General features: G+C 43.4%; 1 protein-coding gene across 3 annotated transcripts in view; it reads right to left on the minus strand.

The window, feature by feature from the left end:
• LOC115503724 (CREB binding protein) overlaps positions 1-25360 on the minus strand; it is a 128092-nt gene that overhangs the window by 85293 nt on the left and 17439 nt on the right. For all 3 annotated transcript variants that reach the window (XM_030300056.1, XM_030300057.1, XM_030300055.1), the window contains exon 2: positions 18478-19190. In XM_030300056.1, the coding sequence (XP_030155916.1) occupies positions 18478-19190 (713 nt within the window). The remainder of the gene's footprint in view (positions 1-18477; positions 19191-25360) is intronic.

Below are 25360 nucleotides of genomic sequence, written 5' to 3' on the forward strand. Positions count from 1 at the left end.
ACAACACAGGCAAGGCTCAATACATATGGGTGTGCTTTCTAGAAAGGTATAAGCAGAACACCCTTTCATAGGATGAAAAATGCTTCTGGGAAATTAAGACGTGCTCTTTGAGTTACCTGTTCTATAAATTTTACAGATGCAGATAACCTGATCCATACACAGAAAATTAGGTATTATGCACTTCCCCACTGTATTTTGAATCCTGCCACCTTACATACAAAATGATGTGATATAACCAATACAAACTTTAGAGTCAGTCACAGGTTGTGAATCAAAGTCAGCTACTTTCCAACACGTGTCATTTTTTGTTTTTGTTTTTTATTTGGGAGAGTGAGCACTCACACACGCAAGTCAGGTAGGGACAGAGAGAGAGGGAAGAGAGAATCTCAAGCAGGCTCCACACTCAGTAGGGAGCCCAATGTGGGGCTCGATCCCTGGGATCATGACCTGAGCTGAAATCAAGAGTTGGAAGTTGTCTGAGCCACCCAGACACCCCTAACACATATCATCTTGAAAAATCTCCTAGGAGGCAAGAAGAGTGGCCCAGGATATCTTCTTATTCCTTGTGGAAAACAGATATGGCACCCGCCTCACAGGATTATTAAACATGAGATGAAGTGAGATGATGCTGCAAACTACCCGGCACATTGGCCACCCAGGAAATGTCACCCCTCACCTGTTCTCTTACCGTAACTCAGGAAGAGTAAGTACAATTAATTGTCATCCTTGTTCATAATAGGATTCTACTGAAATGTTATGTTATAGCCACTATATAATTCTGAAAAATGCCAGAAGTATTACACAGTAATCAACATAAAAACCCTAAATGTTTTAACTTGGTGACAGATGGACAGCAAATTACTGTCTACAGTAGACGTGCTTCTTTCCAAAATATTGCAGAAACATTTTGGAGAAGTGGATCCTTGAAGTCATGCTGTGGACCCATTTACATAAAGAATGTTAGGTTTAGCACATCCCAACTTTCTACACCAAACAAGGAAGGAAATGAGAGATACCTTTTGAAGTGGCAATGTGTCCTGTAACCAATGATGGGCAAACATTCCATATTCCAATGTATGTTCACATCATCAAGGTGGAGAGGTGTCCCGATGCCACAGCTGGTGACAGAAGCAGACTCATGGTGCTCCACCCCCCCTGGACCTCCAAATTAGAACCTGCATCTTAACAAGTTCATCCCTAAGTCCTTAAAAGTTTAGGAAGAACTGCCCATATCTATGCTCAAGTCTGACAGGTGCACGTCCAGGTCTGAGAACGGCTCCTAAAATGTTTGTACTGATGGAAACACACCTGAGAGGAATACAAAGAAGAGAGGCGACACACAGACCCCAGGTTTGAATACTGCACCCCCACCTCCCAACCAGGACCCTAAGTAAAACATCTGATTTTGAGTTCCAAATTTTTCATCTACTGAGTAGTTACAAGGTGACATTAAAGCTCAGGTACAACCATGTTTCCGAACTTCCCAGTAACCCGCTGCTGTCTCCTGCCGCGCCAGGGAAAGCCTGTCCCCACCAGAGGCTGTCGCGCTTGCCCCAGCAGGGGCTGGTCTGAGGGTCAGCCTCACTGCTTCAGGCCCTCCGGCTCCTGGAGTTCCACGTGTTCATTCACCCCAGGCAAGTTTCCCAACCAAGAAACCCCAGTCAACCAACAACAAAATGCAGAGCTCCACGGGCAACAGAGAGAGAGCAGGCCCAGGGAAGAGCTCGAGCACAGGCTTACAAGAACCTGCGGTCAGTACAGGAGCTCGGCAGGGCTGAAGATGAGGACCGTGCAAAGGCGCTGGACGCCTCAGTGAGTGAGTGTGGGTTTTGAAGGCGAATGCCCAAGTGTGCGGGACCGCTCGGAAACTGTGCACTGAACAGATACCAGCGGCAGCACAGTGCTGGAGACATGGACATTCTGACTGGCCAGAAGTTCAACACTTCACACAACATCCCAGATATTGAGCTGAGATCACCCCAAAAAGGCCATGCCTAAGGAGCAGGGCTCCTCAAGACCTGACTTAAAAAAGTTTAAAAACAAATCCTGAAAGGATCAAACTCATCTGTGAGTCAAACGCTTTCTAGAACAAACCCAACCCTCTCCAAAGGAAGACAACAAAACTCATATCCGACAACACAGTCACAATGTCTACTACATAGTCAAAAATTACTGAACATACAAAGAGGTAGGAAAACGTGACCCATAATCAGAAATTATATTTATATAGGGGCACCTGGGTGGCTCCGTCGGTTAAACACCCGACTGCAGCTCAGATCATGATCTCAACAGTTGGTGAGTTTGAGTCCCACGCCGGGCTCTCTGCTGTCAACACAGAGCCTGCTCCAAATCCTCTGTCTCCCACCCCCTACCCTCCTTTCATGTGCACGCTCTCGCTCTCCAAAATAAACATTAAAAACAATTAAAGAAAAAAAGAAATTATATATATAAACAAACCAAAGACCACAAATGAAAACTCGGCCTTCAAAAGAAGAGTAGGAAAGGAACAAAGAGAAAAAAGGAACAAAATACAGAGCGCAAATAGTAAACAAATAGCAAGATGGGGCCCTAAATCCAACTATATCAATATTCAATGTAAATAAGGTAAACACTCCAAGACTAAGATCATCAGAATAAATTAAAAATAGGTCCCAACCATATGCTCTTTACAAGAGATGGATTTATTAGTATGTCTTTTATTTTAAAGATTGTATTTTTAAGTAATCTGTACACCCAACATGGGGCTCTAACAATCCCGAGATCAAGAGGCCCATGCTTGCTCCACCCAGCCAGCCAGGTGCCCCATGGACTGTAGATATGAAGACACAAGAGGGTAAAAAAAAGACATACTTTGCAAGTATTAATCATAAAAAAGTAGGAATGGCTACGGTAATGAGACAAGTAGATTTCAAGACAAAGAATATTAACAGAGATCAAGGGGAACGTTTACAATGATAAAAGGCTCAATTCATCAGCCAGAAAGAATAATCCAAAATGTGTATTTGTCTAATGAAAGGGCCTCAAAACACAGGAAATAAGCAGTCAGATTTCATACTGACTAAAGAACAAAAAAGCTACAATTTCAGTTGGTATTTTAATACTCTCTCAGTAACTGACAGAAAAGACCAAAAAAGGTCAGTTAGAGCACGGCTGATTTGAGTGCAGGCCACCAACCTGCTCTGACATTTACAAGACACCTCACCCTCCAGCGGCAGGATGCTCATTCCTTCAGAGCACATGTAGAACATTCACCAAGAAAAACAATATCCTCAACCATCACAAGGGTCTCAGGAAACTTCAAAGGACAAAAATCATAGAGTATATTTTCTGGCCACAAAGGAATTAGAAATCAGTAACAAAACAGTATCTGCAAAATCTCCACATATTTGAAAATTAAGCAACATACGTCTACATAAAAGCACAAATTAAATCACAGGTAAAATATAAAAATTCCTTGAACTAAATGATAATAAAAACAAAATATCACAATTTATGGGATGCAGTACAGAGCAATATTTTGGATGAAATTTACTGCTCAAATGTTAATATTGGAAAAGTCTAAATTCAGTGATCTAAGTACCTACCCCAGAAAGCTAGAAAGAGCAAAATAAACCCAAATTAAGTGGAAAGAAAGTAACAAAAACAGAATTAATAAGAAACGAAAAAGGTAAAACAAAACCTGACTGTTTGAAAAAATAAAATTGACAAATCCCTTCCCAGCCTGATGAGGGAAAAACAAGAGGGAGACACAAAAATTATAAATATCAACGGGGGGGGCGGGGGGGGGGGTGGTGAATAAGCATTATCACAGATTCTACAAGCATCAGAAGGAAATTAGGGAATATTAGCAGATTTATGCCAAATAAATTTAAGAACTTAGATTAAATGGATAAACCCCTTGAAAAACAAATTATCAATACAAAAGGCAGGAAGAAGTGAAAAATTTGCATAGCCTGTACCTATGACATTAATTCAATAATAATTAAAAACCTTTTCATCAGAACAACTCCAGACCCAGATGGTTTCACTGGTGAATTTTATCAAACATTTAAGGAGTAAACAATACTAATCTTAGACAAACTCTTTCAGAAAATAAGGGAAGAGGTAACAATTCCAAAGTAATTTCATGAAGCCGGTAGAGTCTTGACAGCAAAAACAAGTAAGGACATGGCAAGAATATCCCTCACGAATACAGATGCATAAATCCTAGACAATGTTTTAATAAATCAGATCCAGTAATATAAAGAGAGAATAATACATCATGATCAAGGGAAATTAGCCCAGGAATATAAGGTTGGTTCAACACTCAAAAAGATGTACTTGCTCACATTAATAGAATAAAGAAAATTTTTATGGTCATCTCAACAGATGCAGGAAAAGTATCTGATGAAATTCAGCCATCAGCAAAGTAGGAACAGTGGGGGCTTTTCTCAATCAAGGAGCCTACAACTAATACCATACTTAAAGACAGCAATGGAACGCTTTCCTCCATGGTCAAGAACACCAGAAGGGGTGTGTATGCTCTCACCACTTTCATGAAATACTATACTGGAGATCTCAGAACAGTAAAGTCAGAAAAATAAAGTCGAAGAAGTAGACTGCGTTTATTTAAAGACAACATGACTCAAAATGTTAAGGCATGTATCAAATAAAGAATAGAACCAATAATGGAGTTGAGCAACATTACAGGATATGTTAATCCAGACAAGTCAAGTTGTATTTCTCCATATTAGCAACAAACACGTCAAACTGATAAAAAACCTAGAAATTAAACAGAAACGAAAATAAGAAACTAAACAACCTGATTTTAACACTTATAATAAAGCTAAAGAAATGGACAGACAGCTCAATGGAACAGACCAAAACAGGGGTGGCAGACATCTTCGGAAAAGCAGCAGTTACTAAAGATTTGTCTTAGCAGGCAACCTATGGTTTCCATGCCTCATTCTTTTATTTGTTTTTTAGTTTATTTTGTAACCAACCCTTTAAAAATATAAAAGCCATTCTTAGGTTGTGGGCCATATAAAAACAGTCCACAGGCCAAATCTGGCCCATGGGTTATAGCTTGCTGACTCCTGAATTAGTCTAGAAAACAGACCCCTCCTTAATCCAGCCAATTCCATTCCTACTTATTTATCCAAGAGAAATGAAAATTTCTATGTCCACACAAAGACTTACACAAAAATATTCACACAAGCTTTACTCTTAACTATTCCGAACAGGAAAGCGCCACGACCTCCGTGGAGAGGAGACCAGATAGCAAGTCACGGTGTGTTCATACAATGGAGTGCTATTTGGCAATAAAAAGAGCAACTAAACTTGGGCCACAGTATGGATGAATCTCATTCCGCAAGCAAAGGAAGCCTTGCAAAAAAAGTCCGTGTCCGTACGATTCTGCTCACACGGAGTTTACCTGAGAACAGGTAAAACTCATTCATGGTGAAAGAAATCAGTAGTGATCGTAGGGTTGGGACGGGAGAACAGGAAAAGGGAGGAATACAAAGGAACTTTCTGGGGTAATGAAAAAGCCCTAGACCTTGAAAGGGGTGTGGCCTATCCTCCATGAGTTTTGACAAATGCATCGAATGAACACTTAAGATCTGTGCATTACACACCATGCAAATTATATTTCCAAAAATAATAAAACAATAAGATATTTAAAAAGTTAAATACATGCAAAAACTAATCCATTAACTCTAGATCCTAATAGTTGACCTTTAGTTGAAAAGTAACAAGGTTGACTGGGTTTCCTTACAAGTATTACTCTTCAAAATAGTCACTTGGGAGACTTATCTAATGAAAGGATTCAATGTTGCTGTTTGCAGAACATTCATTCAGTTTGTTTTACAGAAAATAATGTTACAAAGTTAACTGTAAAAAAAAATAGGACTCTAACCCTGACTTTAAAAAAGAGATATGTGGGAAGCCTGGGTGGCTCCATGGGTTAAGCGTCAGACTTCGGCTCAGGTCATGATCTCGCGGTGCGTAAGTTCAAGCCCCGCATCAGGCTCTGTGCTGACAGCTCGGAGCCTGGAGCCAGCTTCGGATTCTAGGTCTCCCTCTCTCTCTGCCCCTCTGCTGTTCATGCTCTATCTCCGTCTGTCTCTCTCAAAAATAAACATTAAAAAATTTTTTTAATTAAAAAAATAGAGATACATAATTATAGATAAAAGACTGGTAAGAAAGACATCAGAAAGTTAACACTAATTATGAAGTAGGTGATAGCATTATGGACAATGTTTTCTTCTCTAGACTTTCAAAATTTTGTACAATAAACACTATATTTACTAGAAAATATTATCTGAAAACATTAAAAAGGCAGTCTCATTATCATTTCGAATGTTCTGTGGTTATCTCAAACCCTTTCTGTAAGACAGCGTGAGCCACGAGTCAATCTTTGAAAGTGTTTCAGCATCCAGGCACTGTGCTAAGAACTATACATACACCGTATTATTCCATTAGTACAATTCTCCGAGACAGATACTATCATCACCCCCTCTTTCATCTACACACTTCTCAAAGGCAGGTGCTATCATTATCCTCATTTAAAAGACAAAAAAACTAAGACCCAGAGTCATTACATAATTTTCCCACAGCTGATAATTACTGGAGCCTGGATTTGAACTGAGACAACTTTCTCCAGAGCCCGGGCTCTGCTCTTAAGCGCACAGCCGGACCGTATTTGGGGGATGGCAGCTGCTACTACTACGACGACTACTGCTCCAATTACTGCTACTACTACCAGAAAGAGGAAGATAAAGGAAAGGAGGAGAAAGAAGAAAAACAGGAAGAAGAAAGAGGAAGCAGATCAAGTACTATCTGTGGTCAAGCCATTTAATGTACATATACAATCTGTTAATTCAAAAGCTTTTAATGTTTATTTTGAGACAGCGAGAGAGCGTGCGCACATGCCTGAGCACCGAGTGGCAGAGGCAGAGAGAGAGAGAGAGAGAGAGAGAGAGAGAGAGAGAGAGAGAGAGAGAGAGAATATGAATGAATCCTGAGCAGGTGTGCACAGGGCTCAATCTCACAAACCATGAAATCACGACCTGAGCCGAAATCAAGAATTGGATGCTCAACTGAGCCACCCAGGTGCCCCTAAAAAGTTTTAAAAAGAAATAAATTCATGGATAATTATCATAGGAAGTTAGGCACAGTTATGATCACCTTCCATTAAGATGATGGATAGGATTACTGAGCTGGCTTTGTATTTTCCCCCCAAAACTTCTGCCTACAGGAGCAGCGTGCACCCCATGGCACAATGCATCCAATCAAAGCTTCCAATCTCCTCAATCCATACAGTGACCACTGATTTCCATGGCAGTCTTTTATTTTTTTTTTAATTTTTTTTTTTCTTCAACGTTTTTTATTTATTTTGGGACAGAGAGAGACAGAGCATGAACGGGGAGGGGCAGAGAGAAGGGGAGACACAGAATCGGAAACAGGCTCCAGGCTCCGAGCCATCAGCCCAGAGCCTGACGCGGGGCTCGAACTCACGGACCGCGAGATCGCGACCTGGCTGAAGTTGGACGCTCAACCAACTGCGCCACCCAGGTGCCCCTCCATGGCAGTCTTTTAAAAAAAGGATTTACTTACAATCCCCTTGTTTTCTATGCATTATTTCAAGGATCAGATGACAGTACATGAAAATAAGAAAAGCATCAGACAAATGTGCAGTATTATTTCTCCCGGTATTAAAGGTAAGAAATTTCCTATTATCATTAAAAAATAGAGAAGGTGGGTGAGTCATTCATTCCTATAATAGCCAGGTTGTATTAATTCCTTACTCACCATAATCTGCTAATTTATTCCTTCAGCACACAGGTGCTCCGAGTGTGGTCCCTGACCAGCACAACCAGGGTTACATGGGACCCGGCAAAAAATGCAAATTCTTAGGCCCCACCCCAAACCCACTGAATCAGGAACTCAGGGGAGGGGCCTAAGACTCTGGGTTAATGAGCCTCCACTGATTCTGCTGGAGGCTCAAGCCTGAGAATCACTGCTTCATCCCATTTGACCAAAATGCTGGCTGCCTGGGTCCGTGGGGGTCTTCATACACTCAAAGCCTTTACCCCTTCGGGAGAGCTTCAGGCAAGAGTGAGTTCTATGTTTTCTGACCACTTCCAAAAGAGAATTATACTCCAAAAATCTTATCTAAAATTAAGCCCTCGGGGCACCTGGGTGGCTCAATCGGTTGCGAACCAGACTTCGGCTCAGGTCATGGTCTTGTAGTTCATGAGTTTGAGCCCCACATCGGGCTCTATGCTGACAGCTCAGAGCCTGGAGCCTACTTCAGATTCTGTGTCTCACTCTCTCTGCCTCTGCCCTGCTCCTGCTCTGTCTTTCTCTTTCTCTCAAAATAAACATTAAATTTAAAAAATTAAGGGGAAAAAAAAGCCCTCACCTAACCCCTTGTAAACATGGTTTACCATGTAAACTATTTTGGGCCCTTTTAGATCTGTTACTTCCAAGAAAGGACTAATAGGATTTCTAGGGTCACAAAAGCACATTTTTATCAACCTTAGAATTAGATTCTGGACTCTTGGCCAGACACATCATGACACCATCCTCTATCAGCTTCTGGCTTCCCTCTGCCACCTCTGTGCCGAGCAACAACTCTTGGTACCTGTAGCCAGGAGAATAATTTCAACGCACAGCTTCCAATTTCCACTTGCATTTATCTTTTTGGCTTTCCTTCTAAAAGACAAGCATTTGTGTTATTTTCAGTGGAAACCTACAACATGCTACCAAAAAGATAACATATCAGGTTTTGCCACTGTTGAAGTTGAGAAACTGTTTCTTTTAAAGTCCTATCATGTTAACATTATTGCCATGTTGTTGAAATAGCTGTTTTCCATTAAAAAAAAATTTTTTTTTATGTTTACTTATTTTTTTGAGAGAGAGACAAAGACAAAGCATGACCACAGGAGGGGCAGAAAGAGAGGGAGACACAGAATCCGAAGCAGGCTTCAGGCTCTGAGCTGTCAGCACAGAGCCTGACATGGGGCTTGAACTCACGGACCATAAGGTCATGACCTGAGCCGAAGTCAGATGCTTGACCGACTGAGGCACCCAGGAGCCCCAAGGTGCCCCTAATTTTAGAACAGAAAACAAATGGTTACATCAAGAAAGAAAACATGATGGACGAGCTGGGGGCAGGGGAGGACACAGGCAAGGGACTGACCACTGGCCACTCCCACGACTCCCTCCCCCAGCCTCAAGGTCACTCCTTCCGAACTGAAGTCAGTCTGCCCAGGAGGGACGAGGGGTTACCTGCTACTGCACAAAGACACCCTAAAAGGTAGAAAGTGCTGGATCTATTCTGATGGCCAAGTTGACAAGCCGACCACACAGAGGGTCTCAATGGCATCAGGCCATTCACCAAATGACCAGTTCACGAGAAATTACCAATTTACCAAAACCTTTTAAGAAATATTCTTCTTCTTCTTTTTTAATGTTTATTCTTGAGGAAGAGAGAGAGAGAGAGAGAGAGAGAGAGAGAGAACAAATACGTGAGAGCGGAAGGGCAGAGAGAGAGAGGGGAGACACAGAATCTGAGACAGGTTCCAAGCTCCGAGGTGTCAGCACAGAGCCTGAAGTGGGGCTCAAACTCAGAGACTGCCAGATCACGACCTGAGCTGAAGTCAAGACACTTAACCTACTGAGCCACCTAGGCGCCCCTATATTTTTTATTTTGAATATTTTCTTGAAGAGTCACAAAATTGGGAATAAGAAAGTGGGAATAATCACAAACATCAAGAAAGTCTAAAATTATTAAAGCCTGAAATGGAAAGAATTTCTATTAAGATACAAATTGTAAAACTGACCCAGGAACAGAGGCACAGGTTGGTGACAGAGAGACCTTTAGCCAAACTGTGGGACCTAGTTCTGGCTATGCCACTCACTGACTATACGACTTGTGCTAAACTATTCAACTTTCCTTCCTTCTCTCCACTCCGTGCTCCTCCACTTTGTAAAAAAAATTTTATTACTTTTATTTTAGAGAGAGTAAGTGTGGGGGAGGAGCAGAGGGAGAGAGATAAAGAGAATCCGAAGCAGGCTCCACACTCAGCATGGAGCCTGATGCAGGACATGACCCTATGACCCCAGGATCATGACCTGAGCTGAAATCAATAGTCAGATGCTCAACTGACTTAGCCACTCAGGCACCCCAAAGATTTTTTTTTTTTTAATTTTTTAAATAGGCTCCATGCCCAGTGCACAGCCCAGTTCAGGGCTTGAACTCACAACCCTGAGATCAAGACCTAAGCTGATATGAAGAGTTGGACACTTAGCCAACTGAGCCACCCAGGCACTTGTGTGTTCCTCTATTTCTTAAGGTGTGACATGGAAATACTACGTACTACCCACTTTATATATTTTTATGAGAATAAAAGTAAATATTTTGAGTTCTTCTCAAAATTGAGTAAATTTAGACCTTTCTTAAAGAAAAATATATTGATCAAAGAGACCAACGGTCTAAAAAGTCCAGATCTATAGAAAATAGCAAGAGTGTTTGTCAAAGATCTTTGGTCAGCCCCCAGGAAAAAAAGTTTTAGGCCTATAGAGTTGTACAGGTGAAGTCTCTCAAATCCTCAAGAAATAGATTATTCAAATGCCAAACCATTTAGAGAAGAAATGTGAAAGGCTTCCAAATTCACTTTGACCAAGTTAACAGGACATGGATATCAAAACCTGACAAAACACAAAAAAGAACTTGGATCAATGTCACTAGTGATTAATGAGAAGTAAAAATTCTAAATGAAAGACTAGCAAATAAAATTTAGCAATATATTAGCTTTTAATTTCACAATTACAAAGATGGCTCAATTTGATGTTAGGCTCAATTTGATGTTAGGAAACCTACTGAGATAATCTGTCACATATATAAAACAGAAGAGAAAAAAATCACAGGATAATCATCACAGATGTTAAAAAGGAATTTGATAAAATCCTAAAACTAATAAATGAAGATTCAATTATACTTGAATTTAAAATGACTCCAGGGGCGCCTGGGTGGCGCAGTCGGTTAAGCGTCCGACTTCAGCCAGGTCACGATCTCGCGGTCCGGGAGTTGGAGCCCCGCGTCGGGCACTGGGCTGATGGCTCAGAGCCTGGAGCCTGTTTCCGATTCTGTGTCTCCCTCTCTCTCTGCCCCTCCCCCGTTCATGCTCTGTCTCTCTTTGTCCCAAAAATAAATAAACGTTGAAAAAAAAAAATTTTAAAAAATAAATAAATAAATAAATAAATAAATAAAATGACTCCAAACCAAAACTCACACTATACTTAATAATAAAATACTAGACACACCTCTAATCAGATCCAAGACAGAGAGGTCTAAGAACATAAAACATCGGGAGAAATACTGGCAAGATGATGAAAGTATCAACAATGCAAAAGATGACTGTCCGCTGGGAAAACCCACGAGAAACATCTGAAAAAGCATTAGAATAAATAAGAGAATTCCATAAAGTGGCCAGATTACCAAAGTGACACGTGTCTATCAATATCTTTCCTGTACTAAAACAGTAGTCGGTTGGGTAATGAAAGAGAATAACTCATCGAAAGCAACAGTAAACCCATCAATCCGTGCAGAAATAAACTTAATAAAAAAGGCATATTACCTATATAAAGAAAACTATACAATGCTTCTGAGCAACAGAAGACTGCATGAAATGCAGCCAGTTATCCATACAAGTTATAGTATGGATAGCGTAAGAGGACTCAGGAAGCCACAAAACTTAAAACTTAACATGTCAAATTCCTTCTTAAATGATTCACAAAGTTCAATACAATCCCCATCAAATTCCACAGTTTTTGCTTGTTTGTTTTTAGGAATTTGAAAAACAGCCTTAAGTTGATCTGAAGCAGCACTTCTCAACCCTGACTGCTCTCTGAAGAACCGTAAACCGAATCAACGCTCATGCCACACCCCAGAGAATCTAACTTAACTGGTCTGCAGCGGGGTTCAGACAGATTTTTACAAATCTCCCCATGTAATTCTGACGTGCACACAGGGCTGAGAATGACACATCTAGAAGAGTGTAAGAATGGCAAAGCCAATTTTGGATGCTTAAAAAAGAAGGAAGAGCAACCACCTCCGTCATGGATTAAAGTTCATTATACAGGTAGGATGCTATGCTTCCGGCACAGGAGAAGCAAAGATCAATGAAACAAGCAAACAAAAGTCCAGAATTGGACCCAAGCCCTGTATAACTTGAAAATGAGTAAAAAGTAATAAAAATGGTATATCACATCACTGGGGAGAAAGCTGGACCAGAGATATCTAAGTAAATGGCACTGGGATGACAACTGTAATTTGGGAAAAAACATACAGCTAGATCTCTACATCTCACTCAAGCCAAAAGCAATTCTGAGTTAAAGATCCAAGATTTAAGGGAAAAGAATACAGGAGAATATTTCATAATTTTGTAACAGGGAAAGCATTCCTAAACATGATATAAAACCCAAAAGCCACAGAGGAAAAAAATGGATAAATCTGTTTCCATAAAAACTGGTAACATCCATTTATTTGGTGAAAAACATAGAACTATCAAACTGTAAAGCCTAAGTACCCATACGTCTGGTAAAACAGACTTCAGCAAATAGAAAAGAGGAAAAAACTTACATTTATTAAAAGGTTTTAATTTTTAATATACAAAGAATATTAAGAATATAAACCAACAAGAAAAAAAGGAAACACAACAGAAAAACTAACAGAGAATATGGGCACAATATAAATGCCCAGGAACTCAGGAAAAGACATTTCTGCCTAAGAGAAGGACAAATCAGTAAAAGGATGTTTACTGTCAGTGTTGGAGAGGATACGGGGGACAGACTCATCTGCTTTTGGTGACGGCATTATGTGTACAACGTTTATGGAGCGTATCTGATAATATGCTTATTAAAAATGTATCCTGGGGCGCCTAGGTGGCTCAGTCAGTTAAGCATCCAACTCTTGATTTCTGCTCAGTTCATGATCTCACGGTTCATGAGAACAAGCCCTGTGTTGAGCTCAATGCTGGTGGCATGGAGCCTGCTCGGAATTCTCTCTCCCTCTCTCTCTGCCCCTCCCCCTCTCTCACTCTCTCAAAATAAATAAAGTTAAAAAACAAAGTAAGTATCCTTTAATCAAGAAGTTTCACTACTAAGGATTTATCTGGCAGATACCCTCAGCTGTACAAAGATGTATGTATAAATCAAAATTGTTATTATCAGCAAAACACTGTAAACAACCTAAATGCACAGCCATTAGGGCATTAGTCAAATAAATTAAGATATACCTGAATCAGGGACTTTTTAAAATTTTTATTATTATTTTTAATGTTTATTTACTTGAGAGAGAGAGAGAGAGAGGAGGAGGGGAAAAAGAGGAGGAAGAAGAGGAAGAGGAGGGGGCGGGGCAGAGAGCAAGAGGGAAACAGAATCTGAAGCAAGCTCCAGCTGAGTGTCAGTGCAGAGCCCAACGTGGGACTTGAACCCACAAACTGCAAGATCATGACCTGAGCCAAAGTCAGACACTTAACCAACTGAGCCACTCAGGCATCCCTCCAAATCAGGGTTAATACCGTACCCAGTGAGAAGGACTGAGCTCGATCCAACATGAAACTTACAACTTCCATTATTAAGTGGCAGGAAATAGGTACATGTATTTATACACACACACATACATACGTACGTACATAAAGGGAGGGAGAGAGAGATGTTATACTATACTACTCTTTTTTTTTTTTTTTTATGTTATTTATTTGAGGCAGGGGGCAGGAGAGCTTGAGCAGGGGAAGGGCAGAGAGAGAGTAGACAGAGAATCCCAAGCAGGCTCTGTGCTATGATGCAGGGGCTCGATCCCACGACCTGGGAGATCATGACCTGAGCCAAAGTCAAGAGTCAGATGCTCAACCAACTGAGCCACTCAGGCACTGCTGTACTATACTAGTCTTTATGTTTAGGGGGGAGATATCTATACACACACACACACACACACACACACACACACACACACACACAGGCGCGCGCGCGCACGCGCCTCTCTGCACAAATCATACCCAACAGGATAGTTAAGAAATAGTTGTCGTTGGTGAGAAACTTTGGGAGAACCAAAGGTCAAAATTTAAGGGAGATCAACTTTTCAATTCTTACTCTAGCACTAGCCTTTTTTTTTTTTTTCTTTTTTGGTGGTTTGTTGCTAAACCACATACCTGATTACTTTCTAGAAATGAAATTTTTAATAAAGCCTTTGACCCAGTAACCTCACTTTTCGAATCTATCCCACAATGTATGCGGATATACCTACACAGAAAGATACATTCATTGCAGCTGTGTTTATACTAATGAAAAACCACAATCCAAATGTTCACCATGAGAGGAGTAGATCAATAAATTATGGTGCATCAAATAATGGAATACTTTGCTATCAGTAGGAAAACAAAAAATCTGTGTACGCTGACAAGGAAAGGTAAGCAGGGTATGTACTGTTACGTAAGACAGCAAAGTGCTTATGTAGCTTGGTTCCATTTCTTATGAACAAACAGTATGTGCTAAACATAACTGTATAGAAGTGACTGTAAGAAACGAGGCTGACCTCTTCTATTATTTGAATTATTTTATAGGAAAAAAATTTTTAAGTGTTTATTTTTGAGAGAGAGAATGGGGGAGGGGCAGAGAGGGAGACAGAGGATCCCAAGTGGGCTCCATGCTGACAGCGCAGAGCCCAATGTGGGCTTGAACTCATGAACTCTGAGATCATGACCTGAGCCCAAGTCAGATGCTTAACCAAATGAGCCATGTAGGAAATTTGTGTTTTCTTTGTAATGACCATTTTTATTTATTTTTATTATTATTTTTTTAATGTTTATTTATTTTTGACAGAGAGAGACAGACCATGAGTGGGGGAGGGGCAGGGAGAGAGGGAGACACAGAATCTGAAGCAGGCTCCAGGCTCTGAGCTGTCAGCACAGGGCCCGACACGGGACTTGAACTCAAGAACCACGAGATCATGACCCGAGCCGAAGTCGGATGCTCAACCAACTGAGCCACCCAGGTGCCCCTGTAATGATCATTTTTAAAACAACACTATTTTTTAAAAAATCTCTTTTTCCCCGTGTGCATTTTAAAATCTTATTTGGGGGGGCGCCTGGGTGGCTCAGTTGGTTAAGCATCCCAACTTCGGCTCAGGTCATGATCTTGTGGTTCATGGGTTCCAGTCCCACCAGCCTGGAGCCTGTGTCTCCCTCTCTCTCTCTGTCCCTCCCTCCACCACACACTTGGTCTCTCTCTCAAAAATAATAAAAACATGTAAAAATTTTTTGTTAAGTCCTATTTGGCTTAAAACGCGCTCGTCTCTTGCTCTTCCTATTTGTCCATCACTACTCTTTTGTTTCCACCCAAAGGCCATGACTACCTTCCAAAAAACACCAGTCCCAGTCCTTCCTTTGCCGTCAGCCTCTTTGGGAGGCTGTTCCTGCAGGGCACAGAGGGGGCAGTCTCCACAACACCAATGCGCTTCCTCTCCACACAGTGAACACTCGAGAAGGGCTGTCTGAAAGATCACTCTGCACAAAGGAATGAAAACTCGGGGCAGCCAGAGCAGCGTGGGATGACAGAGATGGACCGACCAAGCCCAGACTACAGGAAACCTACCAGAACGAATAAACAAAACCACCGGATTCTTCAACAAATGAACTGTAAGGATCCTAGAGATAACAGATTCTTAAGAGCCGTATCAACTGAATGTAAGTTGTCCAGATTTTACGAGAAAAAAAAACCCCTATAGAAACAAATTATGACACACGAGACCGCTGGAAATCTGACTTATCCAGGAGACCTCGAAGACGTGAAGAAATCATCCACGTATTTACACATGAGAACGGCGCGTGTTGGTATATCAAGCCCAACTTTTAGGAATAAGCATGATCAGTGGCTCGCCGAGTATGATCAAAGGGCCCAGAGGCCTTCTGTGGGGGAGGGGGTCCTGACGTCAAAACTACTTCATAAAGTACGAAGACATTATTGCCTTTTTTTATCTCATTCTCTCACAGAAACATAGAGGCATTTTCCAGAAGCTCTGGGATACCATGTGATACCACTGTGCTTAATGGCTAATGGAACGTGTGCTTGGTATTCAAAATTCTGTTCCAGTATTTAATGTGGCGAATATTGACAGATATAATGCACATTTGAAAGAAATCTCTCAACAGTGGTTAAGATTATCCAGGACTGGGGCGCCTGGGTGGCGCAGTCGGTTAAGCGTCCGACTTCAGCCAGGTCACGATCTCGCGGTCCGGGAGTTCGAGCCCTGCGTCAGGCTCTGGGCTGATGGCTCAGAGCCTGGAGCCTGTTTCCGATTCTGTGTCTCCCTCTCTCTCTGCCCCTCCCCCGTTCATGCTCTGTCTCTCTCTGTCCCAAAAATAAATAAACGTTGAAAAAAAAAATTTTTTTTTAAAAAAAGATTATCCAGGACTTCTACGACCAAAAAGTTTGAGAACCCTTGCATTAAACCCTCTGCATTCTCCAAAAAAAAAAAAAAAAAAAAAAAAGTAACTGTTTTCTAAGTCCATGGTGCAGCATGGAGTGATGAGTGAACTGGGACAGAGCAAACATCAAGCGGACCATGAGCCCTAACCCACAGAAATCTCTTCTCAACCGACCTCTAGAACGCAGGTGTCCTCTGCAAATGCCAGGGACAAGTAAAAGTGAACTTCACAGTCCCCTTTAACAACATTCCAAGAGAGAGAAATGCAATTTTAACGTCTGGAATTATAGGTGACTGCTGAACAATGCAGGGGTCTGAGGCTCTGACCCCCACCCAGTTGAAAATTGGCATAGAACTTTGGATTTCCTGAAAACTTAACTACTAATAGCCTACTACTGATCGGAAGCCTTGCCAATAACATAAACAGTAGTTTAACACTTATTTTGTATGTTACATATATGTATTATATACTGTTTTCTTACAATAAAGCCACCTAGAGAAAAGAGAACATTATTAACAAAATCATAAGGAAAATGCATTTATAGTACTGTGTTTATGAAAAAAACCCACCCACGTATAAACAGACTCACATAGTTCAAACCTGTGTTGTTCAATGGTCAACTCTATCTCATTTTTATTTCCCAAGTTAAAAAAAAAAAAATGGTCTCCTTACCTAAGACAGTCCTCGGGCTTCCCGTGCCTCTCCCAATGCCCCCATGAGCCTTGTGGGGAGACTGTGTGCTACTCTTACTTCTCCTTTTCCTTTATTTGGACTCAAATCCAAGCAACAGCCAAACGATTCTACTGTTCTAGAATTTGCTGTTCCAAATGCTGCCTGAAACAGGTGCTCCAGTGGCCGCCGCTGAGTAGCCTTCGTCTGGGAGCCTCTGCGGGGTCTGCTCCCTCACTGAGAATCAGCCTGCCCCCTTCCTGTCCCGTCTCCCATCTCCCCAGCTTCTCCCCTCCCTGCTCTCCGAGTTCAGCTGCCACTCTGCATGCCCGCTGCCCACTGCAGGCCGGTAGCTACAAGCCAGAGCCCAGCCTGCACAGGCCCCCCCCGGTCCCCCGGAGGCTCTGGAGAGCGCAGGGTGCCGGGCTGCACCCTATGTTCCGAGTCGGGAGCTCTGCGCTTCTAACAAGCTCCTTGCAGACGCTGCCCCTGTCGGCCCACGGACCCCACTCTGGGGACCACAGCTCCCGAGTCTCTCCTGTGACCCGAAGGCCCAAGCTGCCCAGGCTCCGCCGCCTCCTCACGGCAGGCAGCTGAGCAGCCCGGAATGCAGCTTCTTTGCTGGTAAAATGGGGACTGGGACAAAAGACACTTCGCCGGCCGGGCGAATGTCAAAAGGAAAGGGTCTACCGGGCGACAACTCCGTCAGCTGGGTAAAAGCGGGATAGAGCAGCCTCCACGCGAGTCAGGGATGCGACACAAAGCTGATTCCCAGCAGAAGGTGCCTCTTTCAACCATGTGGTCCTATGTGCACACATCTTCCTAAGGGCTGAAAACTGGCAATTAGTCCAGATACCTTCCCAACGTTCTCAACTGCCTCGCGTGCAGGCTACTCTACTGCGGGCTTCTTTAACAATTCCCACCTTGCTGTACTGCATTTTAGAGAGAGAGCGTGCATGAGTGGGGGAGGGGGAAGAGGCAAAGACAGAATCACAAGCAGGCCCCACACTACATGCAGAGCCCGACAAAGGGCTTGATCCCACGACCCTGGGACCACGACCTGAGCCGAAATCAAGAGTCGGACGTTCAACCGACTGAGCCACCCAGGCGCCCCAAGAATTCCCACTTTAAGGACAGGGGCAGAGATCTTTCTCTCTGGGTTCCAGATACCAGCTCTCCCTCCTCCAAATCTGAGGGGCAGAGGGAAAGACTGAAGGAGGCAGGAACACGCCGCATTCCACCAGCCCCCCACCCCCGTTACCACGTTACCTGCTAGGAAGGAGAAGCTCCCCGCCCCCAGGAGTAGGAAGCATTCAGAGCACTTCAGCTCACTTACCTTGGTCATGCCTCCTGCCTGCGCCGTGTTCAGTCCCGCGTGACTGGCCATTTGCGGCGAGACCTGCGTTAACGTCTCGGCCAACACGCTGCTCGAGGCCCCCTGCATGGCGGGCGCGGGGTACGGCATCCCAGCTCCCCTTCCTCTGCCGGCCGCCCCAAGAGAGCCATTCATGACTTGCGCCTGTCCTTGCTGGGCCTGGTTCATTAAACTATGGCCAGAGTTACTATTGAGGAGGGCAGGGTGGGTCTGGTTAAAGTTAGCATTCATGCAGATCCCAGGTCCCGTCTGCGACGTGGCAGGGCTGCTGGTCACCAGCCCCACTTGCTTTTGTGCTTGCGGATTCAGTGCTTGGGAAGCAGGGGGAGTGGGCCCAGAGGTGCTGGCTGCCTGTTTGGGCAGGCTGGGGGCTGAAGAATCTCCCTGGTTCAGAGGGCTCTTGCCCATGGCACCCAGGCTGGCCATGTTTGCACTGTTCGGCTGCCCTTGAGCCTGCCCACCGAGGCCTTGCTGCACGGGGCTGCTGGCGCTAACATTTCCTATTCCTGGGTTGATACTAGAGCCGCTGCCTCCGCGCAGAAGCTCCGACAGTTGTTTATGTTTGGAAGCAGCATCTGGAACAAGGTTCCCACTGTTTATAAGGCCTAATTCTCCTCCATTGGGGATCAGCTCATCAGGAAGATCATTTTCCAAGTCAAACAATGATCCAAAATCTAGAAATTAAACAGAAATGGAAATGAGAAACTAAGCAACCGTAAGAGCTTTCCAAATGTCATTATGTCACTATGACCTTAACCCAAAGGAGCACCGCCCGAGAACACTGGCACGTCTTAAGAGTAACGTTAAAAATGATTGGAAACTTCACTTGGGAAAATAAAACAGGGAAGGCTAACCTTCAAACGCTAAAGGAGGAGAAGTTAAACAGAGATGAGAGGAGGGTCGGCCCTACTAGATTTTATCATATATTCTAAAACAACAATCAAACCATGTGGTGTGAGGAGAAACATAGATATACAAATTAAAGGAAATTAATGGAATTAGAGGAAATTAATCAATTAAACCTTCACCAAATTATGTTAAAATGCTCTGGAGAATGTATGTGTGCCCTGATAAATGGGCATCAGGTGAGATGAAAAGCAATTTGGGGAAATTAAACTCTAACCTTAAGTGATCACAGAGTTAAACGGTACATTATTAAAGAAAAACAAAAACAAAACAAAACCCGAGCCTAAACAGAATATGAGAGTTCTCACAGTGTTGAAGCTGCAGAAAATAAAGACATGTAAAGGAACTAAGAACAGTTAAAAGGAAAAGAAAACAACTTGACAACTACTTGTCTGACGTGAGAGGGGTTACGGGCAGCACGGGGACCTCCAAGCGTGAGCACACAGGATTTCCCAGTCCCTCTCAAATCCCAGTACCATTTCTCTCTCGTGTGGCCTCTGTGTCATCTCCGTCCCTCAGTCCCTCACCGACCACGCCTTCTTCACCCCGAAGCCACCTGGCCACGTGCACAAAGGACAAGATGTGTAGGAAACAACACGAGTGGCCGTGTGTGTGGCATCGACATGGTACAGACAAGGTGCGGAGGCGGCCCAGCCCAATGGGTAGACCGAGGACCCGACTGCCTGCTTGTGAGCCCAGCTCTGCTTCTAGTTCCTCACGTACTAGCTCTGAGCTCCCTTGACTTTCTACACCTTGCTTTCCTCTGTCTGGAAAAGGGGGGGTGGGGGGGTGGGGGGGCGGTGATAATGGCCACCAGACCTCACAGGGGTTCGTGGGGACTACGTGAATTAATAAACGTAAAGCATTCCAACCAACAGTGCCTGTGGGGCTAAGTATTCCATCGTATTAGCCGTTATTACCGTTCCACAATAACAGAAGGTTTAATAAATTACTGTATAATATTACAAAACGTTACATATCTCTTAAAATAATGTCGAAGACTAAAAAGGTAGGAAACTATGCATGTTATCTAAAACATGCAAATGACATCGTATGTAAAATGGCACGTCAAGTAAGATTAGCACTGAAGTACGTGCACATGGGCAGTGGCTGGACAGCAACAGGCCAAAAATAAAGAGTGGTACTGGTCAAAGTGGTGGGGTGATGAGTGCATGTGTCTGTTTCCGTTGTTTAAATACAGTCACTCCCGCTCCCACTCCCCACTCTGAAAAACTGAATGGTCTTCTCCACGGCGGCAGGACCGATAGACTGCTGACCCAGCAAGCCCCTCGCGTGACCGCTCCAAGGTTCCTCTAAGGAAGGGCAACACCGTCCCAGCTGCAGGAGCAAGAGTGACTCAAGAGCCACCCACCACAAGTACCTTCTTGCAGGGACGCAATCCCAGCAAAGAGAATTGAAGGCAAGTTGGCCAAGACTGTTCTGGACAAGGTTCTCCTTCCTTACAGCAAGGCATGCTCGGGAAGAAATCTCCCTTTCCCTCCCCAGACAGGAGAGGAGACACCACTCACACACTAAGTAAGGACGGGCTACAGCAAAACTAGACACTGGGTTCATGAAGCCATCTCCAAGCTGAATTATCCAACTCTGGACCCTCCCTGCCTTCAGATTTCCTGTGATGTGAGAAGATACACTTCCTATCATTTAAGCCATTCTAGCTGAAGTTTAGTGAAACGTGCAGCCGAAGGCATCTTGGTACCTCCATCATGTCTATGGATGAAGTTCACACTCCTTCATAAGGCACACCAGGCCATCAGGAGTGGCCCCTGAGCAACCCCTGGCACCTTCTGATGTGCCCTACCTTCCAGACACAACGCAGTGGGCTGTCATACGCAGAAATCCTTCTTCTGGATGCTCTCTCTCTTGGTCACAACACCCCTCCCTCTCACTCAGGTTCAACACAGTGACTCTGAAGACTTTCTTCAGGCTGCCCCTGCAGAGCGGACCCGTCCCTCTTTTCGGCTTCCAAAGTTCTCTGTACATACGTGTTATGTACAGACCACCTCTAATACATACCAAACTCATCCTACCCGGCTAGAAGGAATTAGAAATTACTTGCAACTGTACACACACACACACACACACACACACACACACACACACAGTTTTTGTAGAACCTGTGAGAGCAAGTTGCAGACAGTATGAGCCCTTCTTCCCAAGTGTTTGACCATGCATCTCCTAAGAACACCATTTTACAAAAACACAGCACATTTATGAAATTTAGTAAATTTAACACTGACCCAATACTTAATGTACTGACTGCCCTTACTCAAATGTGACCAGTTGTCTCACGAACACCCTTCATCACATTCCCTCTCCTGGTCTAAAGCCCAATTCCGGGCCCCAGGTGCACCTCGCTGTCATGTCTTTGTCTTTTCGTCTGGGAAGGTCCCTTAGGCTTGTTCTTTCATAACTCTGACATTTTTGAAGAGGACAGGCCAGTTGGTTTTGTAGAACGTCCCTCAATCTGGGGTTGCTTCCTCCAGATTACAGGACATGTAATTAGGAAGAGACACAGGAGCTGACTCCTGGATACAACAGACAGCTGAGACACCACCACTGATCAGGGCTTTTTGCATCTCGATGTGGTTTGGTGGGTTCCGTTCCATAGCTCTTATGGCATTATGTTGTCCTGAATTTGGAGATTCACTAAGGTCTCCAGATACAAAGAACACATTAAATAAAAATTAAAAAAAAAAACACATGAAATCAAGGAAAAAGAAAACAACTCTCCAACGTAACTCAAGTTTTGTTGCCTTCCAGACTCTAGCCACACGCATACGTTTTTATTCCATATTCTTTTAAGATTTTAGTTTTAAGTAATCTCTATGTAGACCCAACGTGGGGCTCCAAGTCACAACCCCAAGATCAAGAGTCACAGTCGCTACCAACTGAGCAAGGAAGGCGCCCGTACTCCACATTCTTAAAAAACAAGTAAAAAAACCCAAGAAACCAACAAACCAGTGTGCGTGTGTGTGTGTGTGTGTGTGTGTTTTAATGCAATGCTTCTCAACGTATGAACACGAAAATGAAACTACATCTAAACCAGCAAGTAGGAACCATGATGACAGAGATCGAGTTTCCTTTCTATTTCCCAGGGAGGGGATTAAGAGACGGTGTCAAACACTGTAAATCCTTAGAAGGAAATGAACTCCAAATATTTAATATTTAAAGTTTCGAACAACCTGCGGAAGTTCCCTGATTGGCTCTTCCAAGTGTCTGGAAGCACTTTTCCTAGGAGAGGGCAGCGAGGCCAGGACCAGAGCAGGCAAACCTGAATGCATAGTTAAACACGGCAGTGTCAGAGTGAGGGTCCCCACTCCGGCGTGAGAATGGGCAACGAGGAAGGAAAAGGAACACCTGGAAGTGGAACACCCGTGTCCAAATCCTGGCTGAATCGACCAGCCCTGTGTCCCTGAGCAAGCTGCTCCATGTGTGCATCTCACTTCCCTCGAGTGTGAAACAGGGCCGACATCCCAGGGTTATACGATGAAAGCTGGAACAGGGCACATGCTGGTTTTCTTATTCCATATTGCACAAAAACTTTTAAATATCTTACCTTTAAGGAATCACCCACCATCCTGCCACTCTCAAATTTACCAGTTTGGGGTTGTTGTTTTTTTTAATGATTTACTATACCTCTACTCCAAATGCACACGCAACTTTGACAAGTGTCACAAGGCAGCATGTCTTGGGCTCACTTTTGGTTTGTACTGGTTTGACACATTTTGTCCACCTTGACCACTTTTCTCATCTTATTTCAGCCCAAACGCATCTCCCAGCCATTCAGCTGTAGAAAGAATGGACTAATTCTACTCACGTCCTCACCTACCAGTTCCAACACTTATGAACGTGTATACACCCAAATATACAAGGAGTCTATAAAAGAAAGACGGCTTGCGGAGGGCCATCCGTACTCACAGTACCACCCTTCTCACCATTACTGTCACCATGTTCCCTATTCTCCAGTTCAAAAAATTGACAACGGAGAGCGAAGAAGGAAAGCCAGGATATTGCAACATACACAGTTATGCTTTCTACACACCACAGTGTCCCAACACAATGGTTGGGCAATACCAATCTGAATCACCGGAAGTTCCTAAAATTCAAGATTGAGTGTTATAGACTTCCAGTCCCAGGTAAGTTCCCTTCTTTCTACCAAGTTACCGGGGGACCCAGGAGAGAGCAGAGCTGAGGCTGAATAAGACTTACGGGACCATGCTTTCTAGGGGCTCACCTCTCGCAGGAGACTTCTCTGTCACACGGCAAACACCGCCTGTCACGCCTCTATAGCCAACCGGAATTTTCTCTTTTGGGGCTCTTCGGATGCCACCCTAGAGTCCGCCCCTTTCATTAAGCTGATGTGAGAAAAAGGTAGCTATAGGCTTCCCGGTCTCTGTCACACTCCTACAAAGTTAGGGCATCCACAGCATGGAAGGTCTTCATCCAGCATGGTCGCAAGGGATGTTTCACTTCTAGGCTGATCAGAGAAACCCTGCTCCAGGAAACAATCCCCTCTAAACACTGAAAGACAAGGCATCCTACACATGTTCTAAGATCCATTCTTATCCACCATTATCAGAAGTCAGTATTTCATCTTAAACAAGTAAAGAACTACTATCAGGTACCCTGAAAAAAAGCTCTTCATTTTACAAATCAAATACCAGGTAAGTGGCTGAATCCATCCATCCACCCTGTAACATCTGAAAACAGCTTTGTTTGAAGAGTCTGTTCAACTGCAGCTGAGCCAATCATCCACAAAACACATCCTTCCTCAGGTTTTCTAACATCTCCTCTTTCTGTCGTAACACCTTATTTTTTTCCTTTCAATGGCAATTGGGGCCCCAAATTCTCTGACTGGCAGAACTGATTTTTCTGTTCGAATGTACACAATCAAGTTGATAAAATCTTGTACTGGCCAGAAGTAGTAACTCTTCTATGATCGGCAGACATGACCGAGTCTTAAAAGCATACTATCAACTCCCAGTTAAAATTCACAAGGCTTTAAGGACCATGACCGAGGGATCGTGTCTACTCAGTGCCTTGCATAAAATGCTTCTGTGAATCGGGCTCTCTACAAACCCCTTCACACTGAGGGAACGAGTGAATTACAGAGAAGAGTGCCCAAGTTACAGGATACACAGTATCAATTTTAACACTTGCCTTGTGTAGCCAAAGATATAAAATAGTCATCTTAACATTTATGACTACTTTCATAAAAGAGAAACAAAGAGAACAAAATTCAATAATGAATTCTCCTGCCCTGCTTCCCCTTTACGCAGCCTCATTATCCTGCAGGGGACCAATCAGGTTACTTCTCCCTCCAGCTCCCCCTCGGCATCCACGGCCCTCCATCCCATGGCTGATGTAAAGATTAAACGGCATTAACACAGAATAAGAGATGTTAGCTTGAGGAAAAACCTCAGAGTGAGAGTTTAGACGCTGTTTCATGTTCATGTTTCTCTACTCTCAAGCATGAAACTCCCCTCCCACAGATACCCTGCCTTCCCCACCCACGCCCACGGCTCTCTGCAGCCCTTACTCTCAGTGAAAAAGGTCTGCTTTTGTTTTTCTTTCCGTAATTTCTTTACGTCTCTTTCGGCATTACTCGTACTAGAACTATTCAAATGCTTGTCTTAAATCTTAAGAACACTCAGAACTTTTATACATCAGCCCTGGAAACTTTTACAAAAAGAATTTTTAATTCCCGAGACAAAACTGGATACAAAAATTAATCCAAACGGGCAAGGCATTCTGAAAAGGCTCATATCTAAAGAGGAGGAAATGACAGAAGGGTAAACACTTTCACAGGGTTCTAATTCTTAGATGATCTGGAGACCATTCGAGACCCCTGTGGCACAGTCATTAATACATTAGTCAGACACTCGCGACGCAGGAGCCACAGCCCGGTGTGGTGAGA

The sequence above is a fragment of the Lynx canadensis genome, chromosome E3, assembly GCF_007474595.2.
Source record: "Lynx canadensis isolate LIC74 chromosome E3, mLynCan4.pri.v2, whole genome shotgun sequence".
NCBI lineage: Eukaryota > Metazoa > Chordata > Mammalia > Carnivora > Felidae > Lynx > Lynx canadensis.